This window comes from Lepidochelys kempii, chromosome 2 (genome assembly GCF_965140285.1).
Source record: "Lepidochelys kempii isolate rLepKem1 chromosome 2, rLepKem1.hap1, whole genome shotgun sequence".
NCBI classification, from domain to species: domain Eukaryota; kingdom Metazoa; phylum Chordata; order Testudines; family Cheloniidae; genus Lepidochelys; species Lepidochelys kempii.
The window spans coordinates 32,437,592-32,453,199 of record NC_136381.1 but is presented as its reverse complement, the minus strand read 5'-3'; the positions used below and the strand labels follow the sequence as shown (position 1 = coordinate 32,453,199).

The 15,608-nt window shown below is 42.7% G+C and overlaps 2 protein-coding genes across 6 annotated transcripts in view; one reads left to right on the top strand and one right to left on the bottom strand.

The window, feature by feature from the left end:
- Positions 1-6,957, bottom strand: part of NUDCD1 (NudC domain containing 1) — a 149,761-nt gene extending 142,804 nt beyond the window's left edge. Inside the window, exon 1 of one of the 2 annotated variants that reach the window (XM_073330307.2) lies at positions 6,708-6,957. In XM_073330307.2, the coding sequence (XP_073186408.1) occupies positions 6,708-6,825 (118 nt within the window). In that variant the 5' untranslated portion in view covers positions 6,826-6,957. The remainder of the gene's footprint in view (positions 1-6,707) is intronic. The other variant, XM_073330308.2, reaches the window with a different exon arrangement.
- Positions 6,498-14,592, top strand: ENY2 (ENY2 transcription and export complex 2 subunit). 4 transcript variants are annotated; one of them, XM_073330312.2, is made up of 5 exons: positions 6,498-6,917; positions 9,841-9,936; positions 11,484-11,554; positions 13,195-13,269; positions 14,323-14,592. In XM_073330312.2, exons 2-5 carry the CDS (start codon positions 9,869-9,871, stop codon positions 14,397-14,399), a joined length of 291 nt encoding a protein of 96 aa, XP_073186413.1. In that variant the 5' UTR covers positions 6,498-6,917; positions 9,841-9,868; the 3' UTR covers positions 14,400-14,592. The 4 variants fall into 4 exon arrangements, with proteins under 4 accessions (XP_073186413.1, XP_073186411.1, XP_073186415.1 ...); XM_073330310.2 differs by lacking the exon at positions 6,498-6,917 and adding an exon at positions 7,174-7,282; XM_073330314.2 differs by lacking the exon at positions 6,498-6,917 and adding an exon at positions 7,374-7,397.
- The last annotated feature ends 1,016 nt before the right edge of the window (positions 14,593-15,608 follow it).

The window sequence follows — 15,608 nt, the reverse complement described above, 5'->3', positions numbered from 1 at the left end:
ATATTTTGAAATAAATTACCAAAATAATTGAAACTGGCATGATTATATTGTGTTATTTTGACAAATATGCAGAATTTTTAATTTTTGGCACAGAATTCCCCCAGGTATAGCAATAATCTGAAGGATACTTATACCAAAAAGTTTTGCTTAAGAAACTCTTCAGCCCTAAGTAAATAAAATGAAGCAGGTTCTACAAATAAAAGAAGCCTGTGCACAAGTGCCATCTGCTGTCATTTTACCAAATGCTTAGGTAGTGTTTATGGGAGAAGGGCCTAAACGATGAGGAAGTTTAGCCCTTTCCTTCTACAGTCCAGAAGGCTCAAGTTTTCCTGGCAGTCCTAAGAGAGATGAAGAGGAAAGCAAAAGAACTGAGGGCAAAAAATAAAAAGGGAGCCAAGAGATTAAAGGAGGTAAATCAGGAGCAGAGGTTAGGCTAAAAGAAAATGACTGAGAATTTAAGCCAGATCAGTCAGAAAAGAAATGTTGTTTCTACAAAAAAAAAAAAACTAATTCTGAAGAACAGGAACGCTTCAGGAAACACAGTGTTTGAGTCACTGGTTCAAATCCATCCAGGAAAAAAAAAACCCACAAATAATACTTTTTGTAAAACCTGGGATTTTTTCAGTAAAAATTGGTTTAAACTGAAAGCAAAGGGGCTTAAATGTGAGGAAGCGCCTCCAGGACACTCAAACCAGCATCTTCATCAGCCCTAGTACTGTAGTGTGTTTTTGTTTGCCTTTTAAGAAGTGTGTCAAGAACTTTCAGAAGGAAAGAGGCCTCCTTACCCACCTTTGAAAGTTTTGGTATTTGTTTTTTGGGTTTTTTTAATTGATACTAACTATTTTTCTGTAGTGATAGGGCATTGTCCCACAAGTGATTTTTTTAATATGAAATCTGATAAAGGTCTGTCACCATAAGCATTGTCCAATGAACCAGCAGCAGCAAAGTAACTGTCTCACAAGCTTTTCTAGATGTTTTATTGTCTTCAATACATTCTAGGTTGAAAAACTACTAGTAAACATTTTTAAAACGGTTTATTAACTTGTGTTAATTTTGGACACAAAGTGCTTACTATGCTCCCACATATTGTTATTCTTTGCTTTGCAATGCCACCCTGTGGATGAAACCTAATACTTCATGTATGCTTATCGAAATACTGCACTGGAAAAAGGTCATATCAATTCTCAGCTTGTGTCAATCCGCGTAGCTCTCATTTGTTGTCCAAATATATCAGTTGTATAAGCAGTATACGCCGACTTCTTTGTTTCCGCGCAGGAAAATGACTTGACAGGGAAGCCACAAAAAAGCAGTCATGCAACTCTGCCCAGCAGTATGTTTTGGGTGCCCAGAGCAGCTGACAGAGAGGTTAATCACTGTGGGGCAGGACTGAGGAAAACCTGGCTGGTGGCTCCTACCCTGTGCTGGGCTCAGCTGCTAGTCCCAGCTGAGTTGGGGAGGACGGGACTTTCTCAGACAGCATACAGGGCCAGGTCAGACCCACCCCCAGATTTCTCCCCAGGCTTCAGGAAGTTCTGCAAACTCCCACCCACCACCACCCCATTTCTTGCACCCATCACTCCTCAGTTGCAGGGGGAGGGATCACTGTACAGGGAGCTGCTTCCCCATCCACCTAACTACGTGCATCCAGACCCTTTTGCCAAGCCTCACCCCACTCCCCCCGCACCCAGAACCTCTTCTGCCAAGCCTCATTTCCCCTGCACCTGGAACACCCCAACGAGCCCCCTGCACCCAGATCCCCACTCCCCCAGCATCTGGGCCCTGCACCGAACCCCCCACACCCAGACCTCCCTGCCGAGCTCTATTCCCCCCCCCCACACACCCAGACTCCCCCAGCTGAGCCCTAACCACTTTTACCTGGACCCTCCCTGCAGAATCCCATTACCATTGCACCCAGAACCCCTCAACAAGCCCCTATGTATCCAGATCCCCCCTGCACCCACCACTGAGCTGCCCACATCCAGATTGCCCCACTCAGAACCCTCTCAACTCACACCTGTATCCCTCTACACTTGGATTCTGCTGGGCTGAGCCTCCCTGCCCACACCTGGTGCACCTGGCATAGAGGGACAGGGGGTATTTCTGCGGCAGGCCCAGTCCTTGCGCTGTGCCACAGTCGGGTACAGCCTCAGCGCTGAGTCCGTGTCCTGCGGGCGGAGCTGCAGAGTGATCTCCCACCTCTGCAGAGCCAGTGGCCTGTGCTCCCCGGTGCCATACTGGAGTCTCCAATTTTATTTGACAAATAAAATCTGCAGAATTTTAAAATATTGTGTGCATAATTTTTTTTTTGCACATAATTTTTCATTTTTTTTGGTGCAGAATACCCTCAGGAGTAATTTTTCCGAGATGACACCATTTTAATCATCAAGAAAATGTCAAATGCATGTTTTTAATTAGGTGACACTTTCATCCATGTTCAGAAATTTCTGGAGGAAAAAAAAGTGTCTCATGACGTTTACCTCCATTTATTTATACTTCTAAAAAGATTAGCAAGTACTTTTTTAATGTGCAAATTATACAGTCAAAATGAAATGGTTTTCTTTTGCACCCATATTGGACACAGGAGCATCATATTTAAGTCAGCGTGTGGACACTTTTGTTTAGGATGAAATTTTAATGCTGGGAGTCTGCCTCAGGCTGCCCTTTTAAAAAAAAAAATTCAGCCATGTCTGAGAGGGAGACTAGTAAAAATACATTGTTGTACACATTAAAACATTCCGGAGACCTTTTCTGAACAGCTCTAGTGCTCCTACGCTTTGGAGCAGGGATTTAAAATTTGGCATCATAGAAGTTAATGCCTTTTGAAGTCCCTGTGGAAATTCACCTACATTTGGTTAAGTTAAAAGCCTTTGTAAAAATCAGTTTACACATGCTCAGTAAAGATTTCCTACATTTTAGCAATTCAGTTCACTAAGATCCCATCCACACTGAACATGTTCCAGTCTGGGACTGAGCACCTGAATGGAGGAGAGCAGGGAGCCTGTCTCTTCTGTATTCTTAATGCCCCCTTGTTGTGCTCAATCAAAGTGGAGAAGGGAACTGCCCGATTCGAATGCAGAGGGAACAAGAGTGGAACCTGAGTTGTGGATAGGACTGGAGTGTGGCAGGGAGTGGGAGAAGGAAACCAGCACCGGATCACTGACATGAAGCCAGATGTGGAGACTGGAACTGGAAGCTGGGGGTCGGATTGGAATGAGGAGTTGGGAGACTGAACAAGTGAAGTGGAAGGAGAGAAGACTGAGATCAGATGAAGAGCCATGGGCAGGGATTGGGAGTAGGATGAGAAGCCCCAGGAGTAGAGACTGGGACTAGTCAGGTGAAGAGAATGGGACTCAGATGAGGAGCCTGAGGTGGGGGAGAGACAGAACTAGGATAGAACAGACTGTGCTCACTAGAACCTGGAATGGAATCCAAGATTTGAGTCTCACCATTCCTCTCATGACAGAAAATATATGTGAAACTAACTGGCCAAGTGTCCCATCCCACCTCTAGTGCTGGTCCACACAGAGAATGGCAACCTACTAATGCTATTAGTTACTCCATTAGCTCAAATAGCAGAGGTCTAAGCAGTGGATCTGAAGGATCCAACCCTGCTGATGAGCCATGTGAGTGTCAACATAATGTGACGGAATTTGTCCTTGCAGTTTACTTTAACTAGCTTGCAATTTACACACAAAAAATGATAAAAAGAACATTAGGGAGTCCTGTGGAAAAGATTGTATGTGACCATCAGAATGCATACACAAAAGGAGGCCAAATTAAAGTTGCACAGGCAACCTTAATTCTGGCTTTTCCTAACTTTGAGTGCTTAGTTTTACAACCTTAATAACAGTCTTAACAGTTTTTGTGTGCTCATGGTACACCTGAAGTCTTACATTCATGTGCTTATACAATAGATTTCTCTTATCAAACTCAATTGTAAAAGAAAAGCCCTGATGAAGTCAAACAGTACTAACATAACTGTTTATCAATAACTTCATAGCAATGTAAACTGACACTGCATTATAAGTGTCTAATGAAAAGTGGACAAGAATACTCCGATGGAACAGACTCTACCAAATAAGTTACCCCAATGTTCGGTCTGTACAGTCAACCAACACATATATAATACATAAGAGCAAGAATTCCAGATCAGACAACTGGTCTATTTAGGCCACACTCCTGCTTCTGATTCTGGACAACACAGGTTCTAATGTACTCTCATGAATAAAGTTCCACAGAACAGTGTTTGAGGTTCTTTTACTGATCTTATTACTGCCATCATCTAAGAAGTGCTGCCAGAATAGAATACTGCAAACATCTCTGCATGCGTCTTCAAGAACCCTTAACTATTGCAATACTCTTAGGTTGCTCCAATACAGCACACTGAACTCCATGACTATACCTCATGACTTCAACAGGACTCCACACGTGCACAGGATCTATCCTTATGGTTCCTAGTGCAAGATCAAGTCCTCAGACTACAACTTCTTCAGGACAGGGTCTCTGTCTTTCTACGGTACATAACCTAGCATATTTTGGTTATTACCATACTAAAAAATAATAAACTATACAAGGACTTAGATTTCAGCTACTACAAAACCGCCAACTAAAACTACAGCTATGTCTAATGTGCTCTTTGCATGGGCTGAACATTAAAGTCTTGCTTTTCAAGTTAAAGCACTTTAGTCCTAAGACATCTTATTTATAAAAGATTTACAAAGTATGGAATCAAAACTGATCAATAAGATGTCTTGCCCATGACAACATGATTAATGTTTTATTACAAGACATGCCCTGAAATATGAAACACACAGTGCATTCCAACCATGCATATTGATTGTAATTATAACTATCAGCTGAATAAGCCATTTTCCTTTCTGATCACACATTGGGCTCAGATATTGAGCTTCAGTGATAAAAATTAGACCCTACTACATACAGGACTAAGAAATTGTAACCTGGGTGGAAAAGTAATTGACCTACCATCTATAAAATAAATCAAAGGTTTTCTGAAGACCATCTTCTGAAACCTCCACAGACAAGCTTTGCAACTCAGCTACATTTACAGAAAAAAAAAAATGCAAAATACGCTCGTTTACCATCCTCTTGTCCTCCCATTCCATTCCCCAATTTCTTCTATTTCTTCACCTGATGGGTCCAATCATAATCCTAGACTCCAAGCTCTCTGGGGCAGGAGCTATTTTTGTTTGTACAGCATCTAGCACAACACAGATGCTACTCTGAATAACATTCAGTGTTTTTCTTAAAGTTCCATCTTATAGCCATTTTATATAAAAATCTCAGCTTCCATTAGAAAAAAAGTGCATCTCTAGCTCTTATGACTGAAGAGACAAAGCTTAAATTGTGAACCACACAAAGAACGAGGAGTCCAGTGGCACATATTTATTTTGGCATAAGCTTTCGGGGGTAAAAACCCCACTTCTTCAGATACATGAACCACAGGCTCAAAAACCAAAAGGCAAATTAAAAAAGAACAAATTTGTTTTTAAAATCTTATGATTTTGAGATCCAGTTCATGATTTTTAAACACTTAAGGTTGGCAATACTAGCGTCTGCATACAGGCAGCTCCTGTATCTCTGCTGCTGCTCATAATTTTCCCAAGCAGCAAAAGAGTGACGTTAAAAGGCCTCAAGGTCAGTTTGAGAGCCCCTGTTCTGTGAGCAGCTTTGAAACTAACAAAGAACATGTAAATTTCACATGTGACAGTTCACATCTTAGGCAGGCTATAAATACACACACTAGCTATTCACCAGGAAAAGGACTCCCAAAAAATACGGGATGAGGGAAGAATACAGAAAAACCTCAACCCATAGGAGCCTGGGAGACAAACACACTGTCAGAAGTCTTAGAATGGGAAGGAAAAAAATGGGCTCCTCCTTCCCTTCCAGAAACCAGAAGATCTGAGGGCTTCAAATTCATCAGGACACCTATTAGGAAGGGGCTGATCTAAAAGATGGAGCCAAGTGTAGGCTCCAAGGACCCCACTACAAGAGGACATCAGGATACTACTGATGAAGGCCAATGGGGAGAGGGGAGCATTACAAGCACAACCACGTGTTAACGAAATATTAACGATGAAATGCTAAAACCCCCAAAGCCAACAAAACTCAGAAGTGACCTGAAGACCAACAGAGGCTCGAGAAAAAAAGAAAAGGAGTTCTTGTGGCACCCTAGACTAACAAATTTAGGCTTTAGAGAAAGCGCAGGCCTACACCAGGAGTAGAGAAGGCTTCTGCCAGCAGCTCTATCAGTCAAGGACAGCGGCCCTGGCCTCACCGGCGACCTCTGCCTAGAGGCAAATGCCCCAAGACCTGGAACAGCCATCTTAAAAGTTTCCCCGCCGGCCTGGGGCTTTCCGTGGCGAGGGGCTGCCCAAGGCCCCGGAGACTGTTTCCCCAACCCCTGCCCTGCAGGCGAGCACAACAGCAGCTTGCCAGCCACCTGGGGCGGGAATGACTTTACCCCGCACGGACGGGCAGCCACCTCTGCCCGGGGGCCAGCAGCTGGGGCGCAGCAAAGCAACCCGCGGCGGGGAGAAGGCTTCAACAACAAGGACAAACAAACGCAGGCTCCTGCGAGGCCCGGCCCCAGCAGCACCCGCAGCGCTGCCGCCCCAGGGCTCCCCTGCCAGAGGCAGCTCCCCCTCAGGAGCCCGAGCAACACCGGCCGCGGCCGCGCCCCTCACCCGAGTCCAGCCCCAGCTGGTAGCAGGCCAGCGGCTCCAGGGAGAGCTTGTAGCCCTCGAACTTGGGGTCCAAGAGCAGCCGCTTCACCCGCAGGGAGCAGTTGGCCACCGCCTCCATCCCCGGCCAGGCCCGTAGCTACCGCCTGCGACGAGGGGGAAAGTTTGGAAGGAGACTTTGTGTGAGAAGCGCGGGGGCCTTTACTGGCTCAGGTAAGGCGCATGCAGAGCGTGGAGCACCCTGGGAATGGTAGTTTTAGGGCTCTAGCCGCAAGGGACTGCTGCTGTCAGTCGCCAGGCATGTCGGGAGTTGTATGCCGCACGGGGGCGTCCGGAACGCGGGGCATGCTGGGAGTTGTAGTTCCAGCCTCCGAGGGAACCGGCACGTCCGGCCGCCCAGACCTTAGGCCACACTGGGAGTTGTAGTTTTTAAATTGAGCGAGGGACGACATCGTCCCGCACTCCATTTCCCAGGATCCCCCGCGCGAAGGGGCGGGCAAAAGCTTGGCCGGGCTGGATTCTCCCGGGGAGACGGCGTCGCTTTCTCCTTCCACAGAGCTGGGCGCGCCGCCGCGGGGGTGAGTCCTGGGGCCCCGAGCCGGGTTCGACGCTCCGCTGGAGGGGCCCGGGGCGCGCTCAGAGCGGGTGGGGAGCCGCGGGGCTCGGCCTGAAATCCCCACCCGCAGCCGCGCGGTTGGTTTCCCGGCTCTGGGGCCGGGCCCGAGCTTCCCCACGCCGCGGGCCGCAAAGGGCTGCGAGCCTTGGCTTGGCCCCATGCCTTGGGGGGAGGGATCGCTCAGTGGTTTGAGCATTGGCCTGCTAAACGCAGGGTTGTGAGTTCAGTCCTTGAGGGGGCCATTTAGGGATCTCGGGGGTGGGGGATTGGCCCTGCTTTGAGCAGGGGGCTGGACTAGATGTCCTGCTGAGGTCCCTTCCAACCCTGATACTCTATGACTCCCTGGCGGGGCCCGGCGGCTGCGCTGTGGCGACCCCTCCCCTGCAGTGGGTGTACTTCAGCCCCGACTCACAGGGCCTGGGGTTGGTCACTGGCTGGAGGGAGGGGCGGGGGTCTGGTCATCGCCCCGAGATGTGGTCACTCCGTGGGGGGTGGGGAGAAGGTGGGTCACTGGGCGGGGAAGTGTGGGAGAATGGGGTCCGGTCACTGGCTGATGATGGGAGTTGGGAGGGAGGGGGGTCTGGTCACTGGCTGGGGGTGGAGAGACGGCAGGTTATTGGGGAGTGGTGATGGTTGTCCCTCTCTATCAGATGTGCTATGGAGTCTCTATCTTGCTCCTGTAGAGGCTCGGCAGCAGAGTACAAAGGACCTCTGGTTGAATGTTATCTGAGCTCAACTCTTCTAACTTTATAGTATCTCACCCCCACTTTGCTAAATCTGTGCTGCAGCCTTCTGTGCTGGCTGTTGCATCATTACACAGGGAGGAGAGAGTGATCAGTTCAGTAAGACTGACACATGCACAGCTGAATTTGATCGTCTCCAGTTTCTTATTTGACAATGTCAGAGAATCACTCCATAGTTCAGGGCAGATAGCAGCCTTTCCTCAAATCAGGGCTGAAATACCAGAACTCGAAGTAAGGTGATAGAGCTGTGGGTCTGAAGTGGCTCAAGTGAGTTAGTTCCGTTAGTCCTTTTATGAACATTAAACTATAATTCTTTATCTGTCCTCCCTTTCCTTTAGTGGTGGAGAAATTATCATGTGAACAGATTATCACAGGAAGATCTGGTATTTAGGAGCAAAAGTTTTCTACATACCTTCATCAAAATTTCTGGCGATCTCTAATTAGAGCCATGGATTTAATAACTGTAGAGAGACAAGGTGGATAAGGTAATATCTTTTACAGTAAAACCTTAGAGTTACGAACACCAGAGTTATGAACTGACTGGTCAACCACATTCCTCATTTGGAACTGCAAGTATGCAATCAGGCAGCAGCAGAGACCAAAAAAAAAAAAAAAAAAGCAAATACAGTATAGTACTGTGTTAAAGGTAAACTACTAAAAAAGAAAAAGGGAAAGTTTAAAAAAACAAAAAGATTTGAGCAGGTAAAGAAACTGTTTCTGTGCTTGTCTTGTTTAAATTAAGACGGTTAAAAGCATCATTTTCCTTCCGAATAGTAAAGTTTCAAAGCTGTATTAAGTCAATGTTCAGTTGTAAATGTTTGAAAGAACAACCATAATGTTTTGTTCAGCGTTACAAACAACCTCCATTCCTGAAGTGTTCATAACTCTCAGATTCTGTTGTATTGGACCCATTTCTGTTGGTGATGGAGACAAGCTTTTAAGCTTACATGGAGCTCTTCTGGACTGAAGAAGAGTTCTGTGTAAGTTCCATAACTTTTCTCACCAACAGAAGTTGATCCAACAAAAGAGATTACCTCACCCACCTTGCGACTTAAATATCCTGGGAACAATATGGTTATCGCACCACTACTTTAAGAACTGTGACAGTTTTTCTCTTTTTACCAGCATTCTAAAGTGGGGTGAATGTGCAGAAAACACTAGTTTATCAGGAAGCAAAGATTATCATATACAATTTGGCTGGGTCATCAGCAGTGAACAGTAGTTTCTGAATTTATGTGAGGACAGTAAGGTTCAATCGTGATCACTTTGCTGAGTTCTGTTTATCAGTATTTCTGATATAAACAATGTGTGATTGATGACTTATTGTGACTGTCTTCAGTAAGTTGAGTTAACATCTTTCTCTTGTCTAATTGTGTAAATTAAACAAATGCCAAAAACTGAGAGGTCTATACTCAAAATGCTGCAGCTGCGCCGCTGTAGCACTTCAGTGCAGGTGCTACCTATGCTGACAGGAGGGGTTCTCCTACTGGTAATCCACCTCCCTGATGTGATTGCCAGGTTGCTGGAAGAATTCTTCTGTCAGTCTAGCACTGGCCACCTGGGGACCTAGGTCAGTTTAACAATGCTACTCCGGGAGTGGATTTTCCACACCTTTGACTGACATGGTTAAGCCGACCTAATTTTCTACTCTAGACCAGGCCTAACAAACTGTAGAGAGCATAAGGGAAATTTAATTGTTTAATTACATACATGTTTTCTTATGTTGCAAATGATTAGTAAACAATGCTATTAAAATCTTTTTTTTATAATTTTATAGATTTGCTGTGGAAATCTAGGTTTTCAAAATGAATAAAGATGCACAGATGAGAGCAACTATTAACCAAAAACTAATAGAAACAGGAGAGCGAGAACGGTAAGTAGATTTTTTTTTCTTATATGGTTTTTATGCTTATTAAATGTCATAAAATGATGTAGCGTGAAGGATGTCCTAAAAAGTAAAAAAAGCTAAATCCCTCCTATAATTCTAAATGCTGCAAAACAGTTGAGAAAATCTTGTGTGTTATACCAGTAAAGAAGACTTAATTAAAATATTCAAAAGTAAGGAAAAATAAACCCTCTCGGCCAGTTTTTAACTAAAACAAAAAAGCTGGTAAAATAATAAGAGTTGGGAAAGTTGGCTTATAAATCCCAAGTGAACACCGATGATGTTGTTAATGGAGAAAACATCTTTGTACAGATCTAAAATTACACTGTTAAACAACGAGGTTCCAATTTATTCTCTTTTCAGGCCAAGAGGGAGAGGTGCAGTCTCCTTACTGCACAAATAAAATCTAAGCATGGTATCAGGATTGTGTTCTGTTACATACAATGGTGGAGCAGTAGAATTTTTTCTTGAATTCAAATTATCCAAAACAACAAAGCAACCACAATTGCTTTAATTTGGTCTTCCACAGGGGTTCTCAAACTTGGGGGTCGGGACCCCTCAGGGGGTCGCAAGGTGATTACATGAGGGGTCGCCAGCTGTCAACCTCCACCCCAAACCCCGCTTTGTCTCCAACATTTATAATGGTGTTAAATTAAAAACACTTTTTTTATATATTTATAAGAGGGGTCGCACTCACAGGCTTGCTATGTGAAAGGAGTAACCAGTAAAAAAGTTTGAGAACCACTGGTCTTCCAGAATCCCCTACCTTGTCCTTCCTCATCCAAACATCTTACCTCTTAACAACTTACTGGTCAAAGAGGACTAGACTTCACGCTTCAGATTGTTGGTCCAACTCCTTCAGTCAAAAATGGGGGATTGCTTGAGCAAAGCAGGATAGTCGAAGGTTAAATGCGCCCCCAGCCCATGGCGTAAAGGACTGAAATTTATGCTACTAAGCCACTATGCTAGTTTATGACATCTTATTCTAATTTGTTTCTCCTTCACCTCTTTAAGTATTATCCCACTGCTTTCCCATATCCAGTGTACCCCCGGCAGTAAAGGAGGGTTGCTCCCGTGCTCCTTCACAAATAGCTGAAGGAATAGAATAGAGTGAACCTGTCTTGAATCCTTTTCAGTTTTGTTCAGCATTTGTTGATTGTGCTGAGAGGAGGTAATATACCAGGCAAGTTCCCCCTTTCCTAGACTTCTCTGATGATAAAAATATCACAGGATATTCAATGCCCAGTTTAAATCTCCAATGAAAACATAGTTTGGATACTTCAAATTTAGAGTTGCAAGCATTTCTTTGAAATCAAGTCACTTACACTGAAAGTCACTTACTCTTACTCCTGGCCATCTTGGATCCCTTTGAATAGAGTAGCTTATTTTATTTCGCAGCATGAATTAGTGTGCAGCTGTGCATACAAAGGCTTACAGTGATGTATTTTTTATAACCTGCTTTGAAGTGAAATATTCTTTCTTTGCTGTTAAAACCACTTTTTCTTCTAGTAAGTTTAATTTTGTCATCTTTACAGCCTTAAAGAGCTGCTAAGAGCCAAATTAATTGAATGTGGCTGGAAGGATCAGTTGAAGGCACACTGTAAAGGTAATTAAGGTTAACTACATTCAATACCCTTAGTTATTGCCTAAGGTAAGAGAATAGGTGCATCACTGCTAGCCAAATAAAAGTTCCAGATGAAAGCTTGACTACCTGAAAGTCAGTTTGAATAAGACGGAGATAATGCTATTGGGCAAGAGAGCATCTTGGAGAAATGTGGGAGGCAGGGTATGAATGCTTTCTTATGGGATACTTTCTCACACCTGTACTCACATTGGTGATTTGTAGTTTTGGAATCATCTTGGATGTATCTCTGTTCACGAATTCTCAGGCAACCTGGGTAGCCCAAAATGCATTTTCACATCTTTGGCTGATGTTGAGTTTTTGATATTTCCTCTGATTTGGACCTCATTGTAGTTGCCGAGGTCTGCTGTATTTAAGGTTCTAAAATGTGTGACTGCTTGATTGCTAACATCTAAATAACTGATTCCGATACAGTTTTTCATTTTGACAAGAGATTTTCATTTCACAAGAGGATAAAAGCAAAAGCAGCAAGCAGAGAGGTATGCCATAAATAATAGGAGGAGTGCTTGTGCTTTCTTTTTTTGTGAAAATTTTTCATGAAAATCACTGATTTAGATGAAGGAAAACATCATCAGATTAACTGCTAAGTACCAAACTTTTGTTTTCAAGTGTCTATAGTAAAGGTAAATAGTGAATGTATTAAATTTAGATAAAATTCTTATTACCAAAATGTTCAGCTTCCATGGAGGGCTAATAGCTTTCTAAACCAGCACATGATTGTTTTCCTGTTAAGAGCAAAAAAACAAAACAAAACAAAAAACTTTGAATATTGACTTTTAACGTTTCTTCTGATCAGATTTACTCTGCCCAAATGGCATTTTTTATGGCAGTCACAGTACATTTTTCAATAGTTTATAGTGCTAGGATTATTCAGTTCTGTTGTCAACTGAAACATTTTACAGTATTGGTTACAACAGTCATTATTTACAAATACAGAGCACATTCCAACAGTGCAGGACTGTGCTGATCAAAGTTGAAATTCCTTTCCCCAAAAATATTTACTATATTTAAGGAAAGTGATTCTCTGAAAAATAATCCTAATATGCATACTGAAAACACTAAAACATGGAAAGCAGGAAAAATACTGTGTATATGTTTGCTGTAGATCTGATCTTTCTAAAGGAGTACTTTCAAAATTGCTGTTATATTCTTGAGCAATTGACAGTGTAGTATTAGTGTGTTTATCTCTTTAATTGTCTTCAAATCTTTACAGTTGTGCTTCTGGTTAATGTTACATATAATATTTAACTGAAATTACAGCCTTGTTCTGGCTGCAGTTCAAAGACTTGTAAATAATTGCTGCATTGCTACATGCCCAGACAGTGCCTGTCATTGGTATATACAGGATAGATTTGCTAAATGGTGGTCAAGTGACTTTACGGATCTGTGCACTTGCCTTTTCAGGTTCTCATACCACACCCACTGATATAGTAGTAGACTAAATCCACAGTAGGATAACATACATATGATTAATTATAGGATTACATATATATGATTAATCTACATATGCAGGTTTTGTATTATAATCTTTGAATAGGTCTGTTTTTCTAATGAATGGATTTAAACTATTCAACTATTCAAGTGGTTTTCTTGGTCTTCCCTAGATGTAATCAAAGAAAAAGGGTTAGAGCATGTTACTGTTGATGACTTGGTGGCAGAAATCACTCCCAAAGGTAGAGGTAAGAAAAGTAATGTCACTTAATGCAAAAAAAACACCTATTAATTCCACACTAAGCTTACACATTTAAATACTCTAGAAACTTTGTCTAAGCACCAATAACTTGCCCACATTGCATGTAGAGGAAACTATATAATAGCCTAACTAGTAATCACAAATGGGCTACATGTGTAAATTCCTGTTGCCATGAAAGCCTTACTGTTTCTGCGCTGACTCATTTATTTAAAAAAAATATTTTTATATGTAACTTTCTTTGAAAAAGACAGAAAAATCTGCTTAACAATTAAATGCCCCAGTGGTCTCACTGACAGTAGTAGAATTAAGTGCATGTGGTGTATGGGAGAGATGTTTTCATATCTCTATTGTTTTGGCTGGAGACCTCTGTGAGGCTGGGTTAACAGGGCAGTAAGAATATCAGGGGGAGGGGGCAATAACAAGAGCAGCAGCAAGAGAGACAATTTGCATCTCATGAAGAAAAGTGCTTTGTGTTAGTCTCCTTTTTGCAGTCCACTCAGTTGCCCCACAGCCAGTCAGGCCATCTAGGAAACCTCTAGTGTTAAAGAAGGTAAAGCTGTTTTAAAAAAAAAAAAAAAGGCCCACCCGCCCAGGGCTGAAGCCCTTGAGCTTCAGCTTTAGCCAGCTCGCCCACCTGGGGCAGTGGGGCTTGTCTCCTGCTCCTCTGGGCAGGCTCCTGAGGTCATGTAGTAATTTTTGTTGTCAGAAGGGAGTCACGGTGCAATGAAATTTGAGAATCGCTGCCCTAGCTCTTCTCTTCAGAGAACAGAGCTTATGGGGGAGAACAGAGCTTATGGGGCAGAAAGTGAGTCAGATCCTTTGCTGCTGATTGCATCCCACCTACTGCCGAATATAAATCCTTCCTTTCTTCTTTGGACTGCTCTCCAACCCCAACAGGAGATTGCTGAATTGGCTGGTGGAGTTCTAAGAAAGTCTATCATGCATCAGAATTGCAGGGTCAACTTATGATATACTGCGCTACATATATCTTTTTCTTTTTCCCCTATTTCTTACCTGCTTTTTTTTATTTGTATTTCAGCTTTGGTACCAGACAGTGTAAAGAAAGAACTCCTACAAAGAATAAGAACCTTCCTTGCCCAGCATGCCAGTCTTTAAGATTGACATTAATTCTGAGTACAGTATTTTTGTGTGTCTGTATTATGTAAGTCATGCCAGAAATTGGAATACATTTTTCATGTTTTAGAATTTAAGTTCATTTTTGTATGATTAGTTACAGGTGTATCATTATACTGCATTAATTTCTTAAACTTGCTGTTTTAATAAAAAAAAAAACTTTTGTGGTTATGTATGTTTTGAAGGCTCTTATCTTCTGTTATATTGAGTGATTTTTAAGCTGGTGACATGTTAATTTCCAGGCATCTTTTGCTACTTTGCACTAAGTCATTACATTAAATCAATACATTTTTTATGATTTTTGAATACATCAACCTAGTAAGTACAAACACATTTGTTATGCTTATAAGAAGCACACATGATCTTTTTCAGGGAAAAAGGCAACATGCCGCCTTTTTTGAAAATACAACAGTTAGCATATGCATTCAATCTCTCACACACGTCCTGCAGATGGTCTTATAGTTAACAATGTGTCATAGCTCGAGTCAATCTAATGGCCAGTTAGATTGAGCACGAGTGAGGAACTGAGCTCTGTCACTAGCGATTCGATGCTCCGAGATTTTGCAGGTCTGAACCCAGAGTTCTATGGCAAAACACCCCAGCTTTATACTTGTAAATTCCCACTTTAGTCTATGGATTTTGAGTCTGTAAGTGGTGTTAATCTTGGGGTTTTCCACTGTTATTTGTTGTCTCGCCTTTGGGGGTGTTTGCCTCACCTTTGAGGTCGTCAATGCTGCTAACTCGATTAGCATCAGATGCAATGGATTTTTTCTGATTGTTTCCTGCTGTCTCTCCAAGTCTCTCACTTCTTCTTGACCATCTGGACATTGTGATGGCTTTCACACTCACCCTTAACCATGCACACATCCTTTACTCGCACCAAACAATTTTACAGAAAATTTCAGACAAGTTTACATTTTAGAAAGGGTTATATGCAATGTTCCCTCTAATTTTTGACAGGCCGTGTGCGCAAAAAATTTCTTCTGTGCAAATTGTTGTGCTTCTGTGCAAATTTTTGTGTGCACAGTGTTTTGCTGTGTGCGCAGGGTTTCGGAGCTGTGTGCGTGCACACACGCACAGCTTAGAGGGAACAGTGGTTATATAGTTATTAAAGGGATTACAAAAGAACCTTACACAACTTCGTTTGCAATGCAGATAAGAAACAAGACCTTATAGCAAATACTGTGATGT

Coding starts and splice junctions, on each gene's coding strand:
- ENY2 (XM_073330312.2), top strand. CDS start 9,869: ATGAATAAAGATGCACAGATGAGAGCAACTATTAACCAAAAACTAATA. Junction 9,937..11,483: donor GAAACAGGAGAGCGAGAACG/GTAAGTAGATTT, acceptor TCATCTTTACAG/CCTTAAAGAGCTGCTAAGAG. Junction 11,555..13,194: donor GTTGAAGGCACACTGTAAAG/GTAATTAAGGTT, acceptor GGTCTTCCCTAG/ATGTAATCAAAGAAAAAGGG.